Source organism: Dermacentor variabilis, chromosome 1 (genome assembly GCF_050947875.1).
Source record: "Dermacentor variabilis isolate Ectoservices chromosome 1, ASM5094787v1, whole genome shotgun sequence".
Taxonomy (NCBI): Eukaryota; Metazoa; Arthropoda; class Arachnida; order Ixodida; family Ixodidae; genus Dermacentor; species Dermacentor variabilis.
Window position 1 is genome coordinate 123,459,124 of NC_134568.1, and position 17,468 is coordinate 123,476,591.

The 17,468-nt window shown below is 43.8% G+C and overlaps 1 protein-coding gene across 1 annotated transcript; it reads left to right on the top strand.

The window, feature by feature from the left end:
* The first annotated feature begins 5,017 nt into the window (after window positions 1-5,017).
* On the top strand, window positions 5,018-16,272 carry LOC142583255 (uncharacterized). Its single transcript, XM_075693679.1, has 5 exons — window positions 5,018-5,098; window positions 7,001-7,166; window positions 12,609-12,691; window positions 14,247-14,369; window positions 16,227-16,272. Exons 2-5 carry the CDS (start codon window positions 7,002-7,004, stop codon window positions 16,270-16,272), a joined length of 417 nt encoding a protein of 138 aa, XP_075549794.1. The 5' UTR covers window positions 5,018-5,098; window position 7,001.
* The last annotated feature ends 1,196 nt before the right edge of the window (window positions 16,273-17,468 follow it).

Genomic DNA, 17,468 nt, shown 5'->3' on the forward strand with positions numbered 1-17,468 from the left:
GGCGGCACTTCTACAGTACTTAAATGCGTTTCAGTTCAGAGAATGAAATTCTCGCTGCAAGAGCGCACTATGTGACGTTGCCGTAGAGATACACGTGAGGCATGACAAAGCTCTCCGAAGCTGCTTTGCTCGAGAGTTTAGCGGTTTGCATAAACGAATGTCAACTATAAATGTGCAAGTGGACTTGGTTTCAGACTACACGTCTGCTAGCTGTAAGGCTTTAACTTATATTGTATTTTGGAAAACAGACCGAGTAGTGTTGCCTTCAAATAAATTTCAGCGGATCGCACTGGCTTTTGATACATTTCTAGCGGCTACAACCAGGCCTGCTCGACCTCGTTCCAAATTCACACATGATAAGCGAAATAGAGGATTCTCATGCTTAAGCCACTCCATTACCCCTTCGCAATTTCTCCTTTAAGTAGGATCGATACAAACGAAGATAGCCTGGTCGACACGGCCGGTAATTCGTCCGTCCGTGCCTTGTGTACGCTCTCTTTCCTTGTTGAAGTGTCTGTCGCCAGTAGTCCATTAATTCAGCCTCTCGTATGACAGCACAATGCACGATACATTCTTGAATCTAGGAATGATACCATAGCGGAAAGACGCGAAAATTTCAAATAGGAATGGTACAATGACGGGCAAGATCATATCCTGCTATTTTCATTTCGGTCGCTAGCACATGAAACAGCCTTTATGGGGCCAACGCATTCGCTGCTTTAATGTTGGAGAAAAGGCCAGTAATTTCAAAACATTGGCGAAGTAGACAGACTTAGGTTAATGATACACTGTACAAATGTTTACACCCTTAAGGGAGTTTTCTTATCGCACTGCAAAGACATTTACCAGGGCATTACAAAAATTTATAGAGGACGACAACGCAGCTTTAACTAGACAAGCGATGACAAAAGGCGTAGTTGAAAACTATGTAATAATTCTGACAGCCTTTGGCGCAAAAAAATACCCGACAAGAGAATTTCACAGGCAGAGATATGAAGCTCTCCTGTCGGATATTTCTGTGCGCCCAAGGCTGTCGGAATGATTACACTGTTTTGAACTACGACTTTTGTCATCGCACGTCTAGTTAGAGCTCCGTTGTCGTCCTCTTTTTGTAAGGCCCTAACGGTAAGGGTGTTAGCAGTGCGACGAAAACACCCTTAAGGATGCAAAAATGTTTACAGTGTAGTGTGTTGATAATGGAGTGTTGATGATAGTGCTAGGATGTGTATTAGGGCTCCAGTTGTTGGCTTCTACAAAAGTAGACACCGAATAAAAATTGTGGTTCAGACTGCAAAAAGCTCCTGCTATCTCGAAATTCCCATCATCTAACGCGGCCGGGATAGGCCCGCTTAATCATACGCAATAGGACGCGTATGACTGGACGTGGGCTGCTGCAGGTCACCGGTTCTTCCGCTAAAAACGCGCTATTTATGAATCTCAGGTGCGCTCATCGGACTTGCCACAGCCTTCTCCGCGGTGGCAAACACGCGAGTGCTGTTCAAGGTTGCCGACAAGGCGAACGCCGACCACTACCCGCTGCAGTTCCTGCACGGCCTGCGGTTCTTCAGCCTCGCCTACATCGTGATGGGCCACTCCTACCAGACCATGTCAGATACGTGGTGTGAGCAAGTTATAGAAGATTGTCTTTCTCGGCTGCGCGTGCATGTTTTTACTTGCCGTTGCTGCTATGTGAATAGAAACACGTGGCAAAGGAATTCTAAAAGTGGCTTAAACCTCAAGGCAGATATAAGGAAACGACGCTAGAACGTAAAGAGAACGAACAAAAGCAAAAGCTGTCGCGTACGTGCAAAAATGGAATAATAGAGCGCTATACGACAAAAAGCCAAAGCCATATTAATTTTACATGCAGTAGCACGTACAGTTTTGAGGCTGAGGGAACATGTCAAAACGCCGTATTGGAAGATGCGTGCCCGGAATATTCTTTTCCTACCGGAGGCAGGAGTGTGTAGGTTCTATACCATTTTCCGGTCTCTAGCTGTCTCGACTTTATCTGGAAAAGGTGAAAATAAGAAGTATCTTTCAACTCAAGAAATATCAAAGCACGAGAGAGGCCTTTCATACTGCCCATATAGTAATTTGCGCAGTCTAGAATATGCATTTCATTTCAAATTGCAAAAAGGAATAAAGACTAAAGATTAATAATTTAGCTACATTCGCTTCGTTAACTCCAAATAACATGGCTTATAACACCAGGCACCTTTACGCGCGAGAACTTCAAACAGTGGTTGTAAATTGTAAAAGTTGTCAAAATTTTCAAATTGCATGCAGAGAGATAGTGTTGATTTCAAGAACACACCTCTCTCCTAACTTTTATGTTGTCGGATTACGGCTTGCACTTGTGGGATTGATATGAATCCTAAATAATTCCCCAGCGATGGTTTACCCAAAACGCGCACCTTTTCTCAAGGCGGCCCATTATAGTCGAGATTGCTGCAGGTAAACAATTCATATGGCATGTATGTTCATTTGCTACTGCATGTAATATGTCCAAAGCACAGACTGAATATTTCATTTCCTTTTGACAAAAAGGTCTTGTTGTTTATGACAGAGTTGTTTGCCCTGTTCTCTCTCTACATATAAGGGGGTAGGGCGAAGCTCGTTCCAGCTTTTACACTCGGCCACCTCTTCCGCTTGGGGAAAACAAAGCTTCTCTGTATTTGACACATACCATAAAAGACAAATAACTCATATGAACTAATTGTATGCAGGTGCATTCGGTTGTGGAATAATTGCTCGGAGGCTGCAGTAGACTTAGCTAATCATATGCCGAAGTTATTTGGCATGCGATGCAAGTGTCACTGGTCAACTGACGCCAGTTATTGCTTTTACAACACAGCATGCTTTTTTAGTTTTAGTGAGATATAACCACGCTCTCGTTTGGACAATCTCTGCAGGCTCCCAAATCATCAGTGCACTTTGTGATTAACTGTTCTGCTATTATCTGTGGCACTTCCTATAACAACAAGCCATAGTTACGAGTCATTTATGCAGATGAGTACATATTTTATTGTAATTCATTTCGTTATACACGCAGCCACAAGTCACATAACGGGATTTGAGTTCTAAATCTCGACCTGCTGCCAATGCGAGAAGGATCCTCTAAATGTCACAGCCAAGCCATATGTAAAGATGTCAAATTAATCGTGGGCTGTCTAAATGTTAACGCATTCTAAATGCCGACAGCTGAAACTCTTGAGCACCAAATCGCGCTTCTATGAATTTCATTTGCTCATGCGTGATTGAAGGACTCTATTAGTGTACTTGCAAATGAGCGCAAAAAGCAAAGAAAGCGACAAGATACGCTAATCGGTTACTATATTATAACAGTCTGTTGCCTTTCCTTTCGCTTGCACCACCTCCGCGGCCCAGTTCAATTTTTGGCCCGCAATATGGAAGCATGCTTTCTTTCTTATCCTTTCAGCACGCCTGCAAAACATGTTCGCCGTCGTGAATTATTGGCCAAACATGATGATAGCGGCGGGATTCAGCAGTGTCGATACTTTCTTTTTTCTTAGGTAAGCTACTACTTATAGTTTTTTTTCCAGAAAACGCGATTGTTGACTCCGTCCTTGGAGCAGGCACCTAATGATACAAGAAAGGGAGCTGCGTGGAGTAGATGCATGGGGTTCTTGCACGTATCGGCCATAGTACGAAAATGAGCTTTGCTCTGAACAATCATTGTGCCGTACACTTTTTGAGGAATTTTCGATAACAAGGGAACCGTAGGAATAAATGTTTCTTCAATTATACGAGAATTCAAAATGGGAGGGGTTATAAGCAGTGTCACGGAATACATAGATTTCTATGGATATCTACGAATTATTAGTGGTACGTGTAGATAAAGATTTTCAGATAACTTTTGAAGTTCAATCTTTTTGTGTCCTTGAATAAGTCATGTCACTAGACAATTTATGAGTAGCGGTGCACTGATCGCAGTGGGGCAGTGGCTTTCTTCTTTAACATTTCTATATCTACTTAACACGAATAACGTGAAGGATGCTGCTTACTTGTGGCAAGCTTCTCATTGAGCGACTGTATCTTATGTGAGCAACACGCTGCTCTCGTACACGCTATGGCTTTTGATTGCCAAGTGACAACTGCAACAACAATAGCGAGTGTTCTGGAGGTTGTAGGGACGAGCCCGATAACAGCTACTAGAGTAATTGAATTTCTGCATAAAGCAGTCGTATGCCTTCGGTTCCTTTTCCACAGCAGGCGGGAAAACGTAATTGAGCCAATGATGGAGGGTCATTCCTACATATTGCACATCAAAAGACCAGAAGCGGCGAACGATTCCACTTGAGTCTACGTTTGCTCCCTTTGCTAATAATTTGTTTAGGCTCAATACCGCAGCTTTATGGATAGAATGTGTTTTCATTATTGGTAAGAAGCCATTTTAGGTTTAACCTAGTCTCTTTACGTTTTTGCTTACTCATTGAAGCCAAAAACACTCTCGCTCGGAGGTTTTTAGGCTAGTCCACGAGTAGCCTAAACCTCCGAACCTCTGCATTTTGAATGCAGAGGTAAAATAATTCTACACACAGGTGTTTGATACATTCCACGGGTCTTGCGGTATGACTGTTCGAACTTATTTTAGCTCGTGGGAACACAAGACCGAGGTGAGGAGGGCTAAGACAATTTTGTGGCTAGCATTCACAACCAAGAGGAAAATCACTTTCAAAAGATATAGCTGTAGTTATGGAGCGATGACAAAACTACGCACTCACAAAGCGCATAACCCTTCATTCTTGCGCCTTATTTTTTAAAATAATGTAGAATACCGATTTTAGTTGCAGATATTAAATAAGGTGATTGTTCAAGCTTGTTTCTGTTAATTGCCTCTGATCACTATACTGCGACTGTCATCCTGCCCAAAAGTTAATTCGTTTGGAACAGAATGATTAATTCATTTACGCTAAAGAGCACGGAATGATGTGTTCAGTGTACCTATATCGGCCACAACTAAATTAGTATTTAAATCATGTTTCAGCGGGTTCTTCCTTTGCCTCACTATCGTAAAACAAGAATCGAACGGGCCTCATGTCTTCATAATCGGAGTGCTTCGAAGGATTACCAGGTAAGCATATCTGAGCAATTTTCGAATCATGGGGGAATCAGGAACTATAGGTACCAGTATGATGTCAAGGATTAATTTTTAGAGAAGTTACAGATGAACATGAATTTCGTAGGCAGTTTGTCTTGCGCAACAAATGGTCTCCGCAAACTAGTATATTATATGACAAGCACTGTCACGTCATTAAAAAAATTTACCGACGATTACGATACTCCCTAATGCGAAATTTGAGCGCAGCTTTTTACGAGTCATTTCGCGATATATTGGCTGGCGCTGACAATCTGTCTCGTACGGCACGTTGCAAACTGAGCGAAGTGTGGCGCATGTGCCTCGCTAATCGGGAGATCGCGAGAGGCAGCTCGTTGGTGATGCATGTGCGCGATTCACAGCAGCCGCCGCAGACAGACCTGCGCTCATGCAGCGCTTTGTTTCCACAGAGACGACGCGCGCTACTCTGGCGGCATCTCGTAGCAATCGTCACCGCAAAGTCCGTCTTGCCCTCACGCTTTCGCCAAACCCTCCTTCTCACGCTTTCACCAAACCCTCCTTCTCCGCTTTCCACCTCATGGTTCCACTGCGCCCTCCTGCTCCGCTTTCCTCTTCGCGCTCTCTTCACTATCGCAGTCTTTCATCTGCCGCTGCGCTCCGCGTTTGCTCTTCGATCCTTCGCTGTGCTCGTTCGCTCGGTTACGAGGGACGCCAACGCTCGTCGCAGGAACGGCCGCCTAAGAGCTGAGCTTTAATAAAAAGGCTCCTTGCATACAATTTGGCCTATTTCTTTTAGAAATATATTTTTTTAGTGGTGGCCCCCTAGTGATCTCCCTTGCCATACGTGCCTGGCATGCTACTCGGGATTAAATCGATGTTCCATACACTGACAGACAAAACCACAGACACGCACACATACACACGCACGCACGCACACATGCGCACATGCACATACACACGCGGGCGCACATACATACATACATACATACATACATACATACATACATACATACATACATACATACATACATACATACATACATACATACATACATACATACAACACGCCAAACAGCCTACACAACCTTACAGAATAGCAATGAAAGTATTAAGTAAAATGGTTAATATTTTGATAATGATGAGGATATTTGATTGGCGTCTCCTTCGAAACAAGGCTGCGATAAATAATCACATGGATTGCTTGAGCTATTCAAGTAATCTATATCAGTTTATAAGTTTAGCGTTTTGTTTTTATCTGCTTAACCCTTTCTCTCTTCCTTAAAACATCTGTAGATTACCTTGTATAGTTACCTCGGCCTGTAATGGATACGGTCCTGTGAATTTCTTCCATGCTTTATTTCAACAAATACTCTAAACGGCTCTTGCTTATCTTTGATGCTCACCAGTTAATCCTTCCATCCCCTTTAAATCCTAGCGCTTCTGTAAGGTGGACGCTTCCTACGGGTCTCGCTGGGTGAATAATTTCGCATCCCATTTCGTTGAGTGCGAAGGAAGTGACGCACTCTTGTAGATAGAGCAAAATTATGGCATCGTTAATTCAGGTAAAGCTACTGGCACTGACCACATATCAATATGTTTCCCTACTTCAATATAAGAATTTGTTTCAATGTTGTCTGTGGCAAATTGGTGTGTCCCAGAAGCGATGCATGTCAAACTGATAGTAACAATGTATCAGATAAACATGCACATCAGCGCTGAAGTGACGTGGCAAGCATTAAACTTAGCCTCTTTATAAAAGAATGTTTTTTCTCATCCCACTCACAACTACATGTTCAAGGCACACAAAGTGGTAGTATTTTAGAATTACATTAGAAAAACTGAACTTCGCTGCCATACAGACAACGAGGGATTCCCAATGAATATACTCGTATTCTTTATATTCTTTTGTCATTACAGGATGTGCATCCCACTATTCTTTACCATCATGTGCTTCTACGTGGTTCCGCTTTTTACCACTGGGCCAGACACCAAATCGTTCTTTTTAAAGCTTTACGACGACGTAGAGGAAAACTGGTGGCGCCTCCTTCTTCAGATCCGAAATTTTTTTGAGCTTACCCCAAAGGTAAGCGATGCATGCACCACTGACTAAACTTTGTTCCGCATGGTTGAGCGTACTCTATAGCCAGTGCTGAAGCATGCCTTCCTGAAGTTCCCGCTTTTGCGTGTGAGCGGTCTCCTCTTTGGGGGGTGCAACAATCTGCGTTTAGTTGCTGCGATGCACACGCCTGGTAGGGTAGGTGGTATCTGCAGATTCCTTTTTTTCCTTTACTAAGGGGACAGCTTCGTGGCCCTTGAAAGGCTTCGGTTTGGTTTTACACTTTGCTAAGAAGAAAAAGAAAGGTGACTGCAATTCAGGCTCTATGGCAACGCTAAGCAGCTACAGGCCTAAACACTATCACCGTGCGGTTTCTTGTTCCGCTTCGCTCCCGGCTATGTCACTGTTAAAAAAAATTAAATTATGAGATTTTACGTGCCAAAACCACTTTCTGATTATGAGGCACGCCGTAGTGGAGGACTCCGGAAATTTCGACCACCAGGGGTTCTTTAACGTGCACCTAAATATAAGTACACGGGTGTTTTCGCATTTCGCCGTGGCTGGGATTCGATCCCACGACCTCGTGCTCAGCAGCCTAACACCATAGCCACTGAGCAACCACGGCGGGTCATGTCACTGTTCTCACTGTCGATAGACACAAGCAAAACACGCTTACGCGCCACTGCTGATCGGGACTGCACCTCCTCGGCCTCGTTCAAGCGATGCGCTCTTCTTAGCTAGTTCTAAAACTTCTTTGTTTTCCTCCAATTTACGGCCTGTATATATCTGAGTAATATTAGATTACACTGACATTTCAGTGATACTGGTAAGCTCGCTTTCATGTCGCGACAGTGTCTTCCATATGCGCTCCCAAATTTTTTCATCTAGAGATTTTCTTTTCGTGATATAGGTCTTGCGTGACAACTGTCCTATATAAACGTGCTCCTTCACAGCTTGGCCACAGGAGGCTGACTACCAAACGTGAATTCTCCTTGCCTTGTTATGCTATCAAGCATGACTTACATTTTTTTTTGCATATCAGTCTTCAATCTTAGCCCTTGACGTTGCTTGTTTCTGTTTCTCCATAATATGTTCGAAGCCACGTCGAGAGATGCTCAAGAAATTTATGTCACCGACAAAGTGGATGTTCCAGAGACATTCCCCGTTAATTCATGCACATAACCCTTGGTAACCCAGTATTGTAATACGTGCCTATTCGAATGTAAGGCGAGGTTATTTTTTTCACAATTCTTAGCCTTGAAGTCGCCCCCCGCCTTATATTCGAGGCGGATAGATTCAGTTACTATTTCAGCGTGGCGACAGCAGCGCCACATTTCTGGCGATCCAGATTTTCAACAGCAATGCAACTAATAAGCCTTGACATGTGAGGCAGAAGAGGCAGTACGATGTTGTTGCGCGTATAATTCGTGGTAAATACGAAACATTTAACAGTAAAGGCGAGGTGCACATTACATGTGAATTTCACCTTCAGGTGCGACTTCACGGCAGCGCGTATTTCACCTTATGGTGTGGCTTCACGGCAGTGACCATATTGTTTTATTATATTGCTTCATGGTATAGCCACGCCCACTGCTGTAAAGCCACACCAAAATGCGAAATTTGCGCTGTTGTGGAAGTCATTCCTCAAGGCGAAATTCGCACATAACTCGCAGTGAATATTGCAATTCTTCCAGAGGCTTCCGATTATTCAGTATTTCGGACAATTCCCGCCGAGTCTGAATATTCTCTCAGCTTCTGTATATCGCGTTATGTTAGTGTGCGTGCTCCAGTTATTTTTCTCAGGCCTCTAAATGCACCCTTGCTTTATTATCAGGACCGCCTTATAACCAAATAAATATGGTATCTCTTCCAAGGCATGCGTTAAATCTCACCGTACTGAATGCTTTATGGTGCTTGCTGATGTTCATAAACTGTTTTCTGATGCTTTAGAATGCGTTAGTGCTGTTTGGTTTATTTAGTTGTCTATTTGGGGCTGTAGTTCTGTACGGTACATGGGCCAATCGCCGAGTCGAATTGAATTCTGGACTTTTACTTGCCAAAACCACCATCTGATTAGGAGGCGCGCCATAGTGTGGGATTCCGGATGAACTTTGACCACCAGGGCATGCACGGGACACGACCGTTTTTGCATTCGACCCCCATCGAAACGTGTCCAACACGGCCAGGATTTGATCCTGTGACCTCATGCCTTGCAGCGAAACACCATAGCCGCTAAGCCAACCCGGCGGGTTGCTCCGGAGTCAGTGCAATTGATGTTATATAGCGACTCGCAACCGAATGAATAAGCAAACAGACAATGAAGTAAAAAAAAACATAAGCTAAATTATTCCGTTTCTGATTGGAAATGTTGAAATAACAATGAAAAGGGAAGTGAATGTTGGAGGAAAGCAGCTTGCCATCGCTGGCAGTGGAAACCACTATTTTCACATGACACGAGCAAGGCTTTATATGGCACACATCGCATAAATTGTGCCTGCGTGCCGCCCCTGTATATGTGCCTGGGTTTATGTTCTGGACCCCAGTTGTCCTCCAGTTACTTTTCTGTTGCTTTCTTTTCTCTGTTGCCCATTCTCTCCTTGACAGGGATGAATAAGGCATTCATTCATTCATTCATTCACATACATAATGAGCTACGGTGGCGGCAGTCCATTCGCTCTTCTTCTTAGGTTTTTGTTAGTATCTATGAAACCTAGCACTCGGAGTGTTATCCAGAGCCATTGGCGGCCATGGCGGCTGATGTGGAACATCCAGTCACTCGGAGGTACCACGTTTAACGTGAACTCATAAGAACAGGAAACTGGCCCATAAAGCCTTGTATAAATCCTTTGAGGCTGCTATTATAGACAACTTCACTTTGCGATGATGACTCGCACTACGATCCTCCCATGAAGTCGCCGGTTCCGCCAATAGAACAGTCGAATCACTCGTGGAAGTCTGTTACGAATCATAGTGTCTCCTTCTAGTGTATATATATATATATATATATATATATATATATATATATATATATATATGCAACTTAGTGCGACGTCTATGGGTACGCGAATTGGCCCGAACTATGACAATATATTTATGGGTCAGCTAGAAGATACATTTTTGCTAACCAGGACGTTAAAACCTTTTTATTACAAACGTTACATTGACGATGTTTTTCTGATTTAGCCTCATGGGGAACAGGAACTGCTTTCTTTCATATCTGACTTTAAAAATGCCCATCCATCCATAACATTTTCTCACACGTATTCTGCATCTACTATTAACTTCCTTGACGTCAGCGTTTCAGTGCTAAATGATAAACTATCTACTGCCCTATACAAAAAGCCGACAGACATGTCAATATTTGCACTTCGATAGCAGTCACGTTAAACATTGCAAGACTAGCATTCCTTATAGCCAGGCCTTACGTTTTAAAAGAATTTGTTCTGAGCAATCAGAGTTTCAAAAGAATTGCGGTACCCTAAAGAAACGCTTTAGCCAAACAAAATTACCCACCACAATTAATTGACCATGCAATAAAACGCGCAGACGTGCATGACCGAAGTACGCTTCTTTGCATTAAGAACAAACCGGCTCCCTCACCCTAGACAAATCTTGTCCTAACCCACACTGCGTCAGTCTCAAGTGTTTCCCATGTATTAAAGAAACACCACAATATTCTAATGCAAAATGAACGCCTCAAAAACATATTCTCTGATCCGCCTAAAGCAGTATACCGTAAAGCTAGAAATATTCGAGACATACTAGGATCATCATCTAAGATTGACTGCCCTGATGCCATCGGATGCCATCCTTGTCGAAAACCGCGATGTAAAGTATGCCCCTACATGGTCACATCGCAACAGGTTACTAGTACGTCTTGACACTTTTGTTTAAAAATCGAAGGCGATTTCGACTGCGACACAAAATACGTAATATACATGCTTGAATGCACGCTCTGCAAAAAACGGTACATCGGACAAACAGAAGGGCCTTTCAGATTCCGCTGTAACAATCATAAATCCCACGCTAACACGTTGCCCAACCTGCCCATTTCAAGACACGTGCATCTTCCTGACCACTCATTTGATAAACTGAGAGTCACGTTGCTTGAATCTGGATTTAGTTCAAATTATGATAGAGAAGCCCGCGAATCCTTCCTTATCAATAAGTTTGATACCGTCGCGTGTGGTATGAATGAATGTGTAGGAAAATTGAGTTGCTTGTCTTTGTAGCCCGTCACTTGTCCCTTCTTCTATTAGTACGTCGCTATTGCCCTTTTTCTGTGTCTGTGTTTGCTTGATAACATAGCACATATTGAGCACATATTTACGTTTTGTTGTCACGTGGCGATTGGTTTTTACAATTCATTTCGGTGCGTTTTTATGCTTTGTATTTTAGATGATATGTTTGCAATCGCCATCGGTCTATACACGTGTCAGCTATCCTTTGAACGATTCGGATGCATTTTGTTCGCCCATTTTATTAGGTTTTCACGTAAACGTATCTTCATTTGGTTGATAGGCACATGTATATTAACTGTACTGACACCCTGCAATGTATTCTGATGAAGGCCGGACCCCGGCCAAAGCGTCAATAAACCGCTTCATACGCGCGTACACTTCACTGTATATATATATATGCATATATATATATATATATATATATATATATAATCCCCTTCAATCACGACTTGTGATTAACTGTCTATACATGTGCGAAACATTCGTAAGTTTATGCTAGGGCGCTTAAGACTCCACCGAAAGCAAGTGAAGATACTAGAATGACTCTGTGCATTTTATGGTGAGCCATAATAATTACAGAGTAACTAAATATTTCAACACTGTAAAGTCAGCCATGCTATGTTTCTTCATAAAAAGGATTGAATCACCCACTCGAATTACGTCCACAAGTTATTTATGGGCGACAAGAATTTCAAGCAGAAAAGGAAAATATTTCGAGGTTGCTACCGACATGGCCCACGTGAAACGTCACGTAAAACACGACTGTGCGTAGTGATACATGTCACTTAGAAGTAAAATTGAAGTATTTAAGGTTAGCAGAATGTTCAGTGTACCTTAAGCTTAATGTTTGTGCTCTATTTCTTGCTACCACTGTACAGAAATGGCAAAAATTGGTCGCGTCCACAAATGTGGACGGCGTGGCTGAAAGGGTTATGGTTGTCGTTTGTGACAACACTGTTAACGATCAAACCAGTTTTGTCGGAACATTTAGAAATTGGTTTGCCTGAAGAGATTACAGTTCTCCGTGTTGGAGGCAGCTATTCTAGAAACAAACGCACTCACCGTCAAATATACGTCCGGTCCAATCACTGCTGGGCGTTCGATAAAATGCGTAGTTGACTAAGCTATCCGATTGTTTATATTAACGATATACTTTTGTTTCTTCCGTCCCTCCCGAACGGTTTGCACATTATAAGACATATATACATGTTTTGATTTGCAATTGCAGACCATACTTGGACACACGTGGTACCTGTCAGCTGACTTCCAGCTCTTCCTCATCTCACTTCTGGTACTTCTACTTTTAAGAAGGTAAATTTGTGTAGGGAAGGCAAGAGAATGAACGTAGCTACAATAGCCTTCTACTCATTCGTCAAACTAGCTACATAGGGCGCAGGTACTAATCTTGTCAGTCAAATAAGTATGTCTAAGAAAATTTAAGGTATGAACGTCGGGAAGACATAGATATTCTAATGAACAAAATAATGTTGTTTCTTTGTTTTTCAATATTTCCGCTGTGTTTCTTGAGAAGCCTTTCACAAAACACGAAGTTTCAAAAACATCTTGACCTCGTTTTCTTTATGCGCCTGTTTTTGTAAGAGGCACTCCCAAAAAGAAATACAAGAAATAAAAAGAAAGAAATAATTGCCCCCCGAAGGCTATTGTTTCGTTTGGGAATACGATTTTTTAAAAAGGTACACAACAAACGTATTATTCACTAACAAAATTTCTGATATATTGGCCCTATGGGAATTTGATGTAGGATCTGTTACATTAAAGAAAGAAAGAATGCAGCTGGTTGCTTAGAAAGTCAACACTGACTGCCTGCGTCCTGGTACGGTTTCTCCCGATCAGTCAAAGAAAAAACTGCCCGATGAGGCTGAAATTTTCTCACGATCTAATCTCTGCTTTACAATACACGATGATAATCAATTTACTGAAGGAGCCAGGAAATTAAGCACAAGTGATACGACACGAGCGCTTACAATCTCTGTAGCAGGATACACGTTCGCCTTGTATTGCCAGATAATCTGAGTTGATAGAGACAAGTAACTTCCAATGGTCATTCTTGGTACTAGCATGCAAAATCAGTGTAGAGTAGATGCCCGTCATCTGTCTGCTTTGAAAAACACCCTTGGACAAATATTATTGGTGAAAATTCATTCAGGCATGTCAACTTGACGTACACGAGCAATATAATGAAAAATGCATTTTACATGTCACTCATAATTGCATTATCTGCAAGAGACTCCTAAATTGACTGCTGGATTTCGATGTCCAGTTATATTTTCATTCCATGCTGCGCGGCAACCCAAGCAATTAAAAAAAAAATTAGCTTTTCGCGTATTCTATTTATTATCCAAGTTCGACATCACAGAAGACACACTAATAAGGCGCAAGCTTTCTAGTTTAATTAAGGACTAAGTGCGCCACCTTTTTTTGTTTCTAGCTACGATTCTAGGATAGCGCGCTCTGCAATCGCTAAACTTTCCATACTGTCGCCGTTAATAAACAAGAGTACGGCAGTGTATGGCCTTAATAACATGTTGTTGTAGGAGTTGTTGTTACTATTTGTTCAATTAAGTGCTAAAAATTACGCGTTACTTTTGATTCTTTTTAAACCCCATTCTGACCTTGTAACAGTGAGCTTAGTGTGATTTCATGTTTTTGAAACACAAGGCTAGAGAGCAGCTCAATGTTTCAGCAGCTGATGAACAACATATAACGAGGTGCCATATTGTTTAAACATGCAGAGAAAACGCACAGTTCACGCTAATGAGAAATTGTCACACGCACTGTGCATGGGTTTCATTGCCTTGCACTTACTCCGTAACCCTAAAATGCCTTGCGCATATCTCCTGCGCAGCCGGAAAACGCTGGCAGTGGGAGCCTTTGTCCTGCTGTCTTTTATGGGCTGCGCCTACGCTACGTGGACCATATCAGGATCCGATTTGACTCCTTTTGTCGTGTTTCCTGCCGAGACACCACAGTGAGTACGATGAACGAGCCCTCACATACACCGAATATCGTCGCTAGTATATGAATCCTTCAGTGTAGTGAAGTTTACGTCGCTTAACCTTGTGAGGAACGCATTTTCTGATTCCAGAAGGCTGAACTTCTGGCCTCCATGCTCACGTGTGTAAAATGAGATCTATGGGGAATAAAATTAGGGCTGTGGTTCCAAGGATCAACATTGTCAAGGTTCGATGCGCCCCCCGGTGCTCTTGAAGAAAGGAAAACAAATTACTTGCAATGTGGCAACATTTAAGCGCGATGATGTACGTTCGCTCATATAATGTCATTATGTTGTTACGTGGAAGCATAATAGATAAACCATTTATACGTTGTATTTACAAGGGGTAGCAAGCACTGGACAACATTATAGCCAGCATCAAGCAAGGCCCGTCGTCGTACTCAGACCAGCCAGGGGCCGCTTGTGGGTACGTCCTACCAAATCCAACTGTCCCCATTGTCTTCTTCGAATAGCACGTAGCATGGCCCTCGGCGGCAGAAGCACTGGCCCGACGCCACTAAGGATCTACAACAGACGAAGGGTGGAAATGATTAAGTTTCAAAACGCCTAAGACCTCGGTGGACAACGGAAAAGAAGATATGGCAATGGCGGACACGATCTCGTACGTGGTGTCAGTCACTTGCCGAATGACGTGGTATGGACTTGTGTAGTGAGGAAGGAGCTTTTCAGAAAGACCCACACGTCGGGAGGGGGTTAAAAGTAGCACGAGGGCACCCGGAGCAAAACGTTCGTCATGGTGTCACTGGTCGTAAAGGCGCTTCTGATGGTTTTGGGAAGCGACAAGTCTACTACGGGCTATCTGCCGCGCGTAATCAGCCTGCGCAATGGCGTGGCGTGCATATTCACAAGTTAAAGTTGTAGAGGAAGGAAGGAATGTGTCAAACGGTAAAGTTTGCTCCCGTCCGAACAAAAGGTAAAAGGAAGAGTATCCAGCAGTGTCGTGGCGGGAGGAATTAATGCGAAAATCACGTATGGCCGTGCAAGGTCCCAATCACGGTTGTCAGCCGACACGTACTTGGAAAGCATGTCGGTTAAGCTCCGATTTAAGCACTCGGTGAGCACGTTCTTGTGGGAATGGTATGACGTGGTGATCTTGTGATGCGTGGAGCTGCAGCCCAGTATGTCGTCGATGACATTCGATAGGAAGGTATGGCCTCGATTAGGTGGCAATGGACGTGGGGCACCGTGCATTAAAATTACGTCACGGAGGAAAAAGTCCTCCACGTCTGTAGTACAGCTGGGTGCCAGCGCTCGTGTCATTGGTAGCGACGGCAACCCACTTATTTCCTGTCGCAGATGTAGGAAGGGGACCGAGGAAGTCCAAACCAACACGGAAGAAGGGCTCAGGTGGGACGTCGATGGACTGAAGATACCCAGCAGGATTCGTAGACGGTTTCTTTCGCCATTGAGAGAGCTCGCAGGCGCTGACATAACGCCGCACTGAGTGGGCAAGGCCAGGCCAATAGAAACAACGGCGCACGTGGTAAAAAAGTAACAACAAGGCGGCCAGTGGTTGGGGCATTGTGACACTGACGAAGAACTGCGGAGCGCAGATGTGATGGTATAACTAGAAGGCCAGGACCATCACAGTACATGCGCACATAAGCGTCGCTGGGAGAGGATTCGAGGCGCTCGGTTGTTGCCCTTAAGTACGTATCCTAACGCTGTTCGTCGGCGGTGATAAGCAACTGGCTCACGAAAACGACGCAATCGAGAGAATGAGCACGAGAAAAGTCCCAGTCAAGCACAGGAAAGCGGGACAAACAACCCGCATCTTTTTGCAGGCTCTCTGTCTTGTATACCACCGTGTAGGTGTACCCTTGCAGGTGCAGTGCCCATTGAGCGAGCCTTCCTGTAGGATCTTTCAAAGAGGTGAGCCAACACAGGGCATGGTGGTCATAAGATACTTTGAACGGTAGGCCAATAGATAAGGGTGAAAATAAGCAACTGCCCATACAAGAGCGAGGCACTCACATTCTGTAATGGCGTAATTGCGCTCCGATGCAGACAGCACCTCGCTGGTATAGCCGATGACGCAGTTCGCTTCACGTTGACACTGGACGAAGACAGCGCCTGTCCCGCAACCACTCAAGTCAGTGCGCATTTCGGTTTGAGCTTATGGGTCGAAGTGGGCCAGAATTGGAGGTCTTGTGGGGAGTGTGGATAACTCGGAGAAAGCTGCGGCTTGTGCAAGACCCCACGTAAAAGGGGCGTCTTGTTTAAGATCTGTGAGCGTTTCGCAATCACTGCGAAATTCTTCACGAACTGACGAAAATAGGAGCAGAGGCCCAGAAAGCTGCGAACCTCTTTGGTAGACTGCGGCATAGGGAAGTCTTTCATGGCTCGAATCTTATCTGGGTGAGTTTGTACGCCAGCAGCGTCCACACTATGGCCAAGAATCGTAATGCAGCGACTGCCAAAAGTGCACTTTGGTGAATTCAACTGAAGTCCGGCAGGGAGGAGCACGCCAGGAATCGCTGCGAGGCATTCGAGGTGTGCATCAAACATAAGCGAAAACACGATCACTTCGTCTAAATAACACAATCGTGTATGTCACTTGAACCCGTGAAACATAGTCTATTATTAGCGCGAATGTGGCTTGGACACTACACAGACCGAAAGGCATGACCTTGAACTAGTAAAGCGCATCAGGAGTTACAAAAGCCGTCTTCTCTTGGTCCATTGGGTCCACAGCAATCTGCCAAAATCCAGATATAAGGTCAATAGAAAAGAAGTAAGCGGCACCATACATACGATCAAGGGTTTGAACAATTCGTGGTAATGGTTAAGCGTCTTTCTTCATAATGTTGAGGTGACGATAGTCCACACAAAAGCGCCACGATGGATCCTTCTCTATAATTAAAAAAACCGGTGATGCCTAGTGACTGGATGATGGCTCGATAATGTCTTTCGCAAGCGTCTTGCTGACTTCCTGCTGGATGATGCTTCACTCACACGCAGACACGCGATATGGGTGCTGCTGAACAAGTTTGGAATCGCCTGTGTCTATGCGATGCGCGACAAAGGATATTTGGTCTAAAGGCCGCTTACCAA

Coding starts and splice junctions, on each gene's coding strand:
- LOC142583255 (XM_075693679.1), top strand. CDS start 7,002: ATGTGCATCCCACTATTCTTTACCATCATGTGCTTCTACGTGGTTCCG. Junction 7,167..12,608: donor TTTTTGAGCTTACCCCAAAG/GTAAGCGATGCA, acceptor TTGCAATTGCAG/ACCATACTTGGACACACGTG. Junction 14,370..16,226: donor TTTCCTGCCGAGACACCACA/GTGAGTACGATG, acceptor ACCACCGTGTAG/GTGTACCCTTGCAGGTGCAG.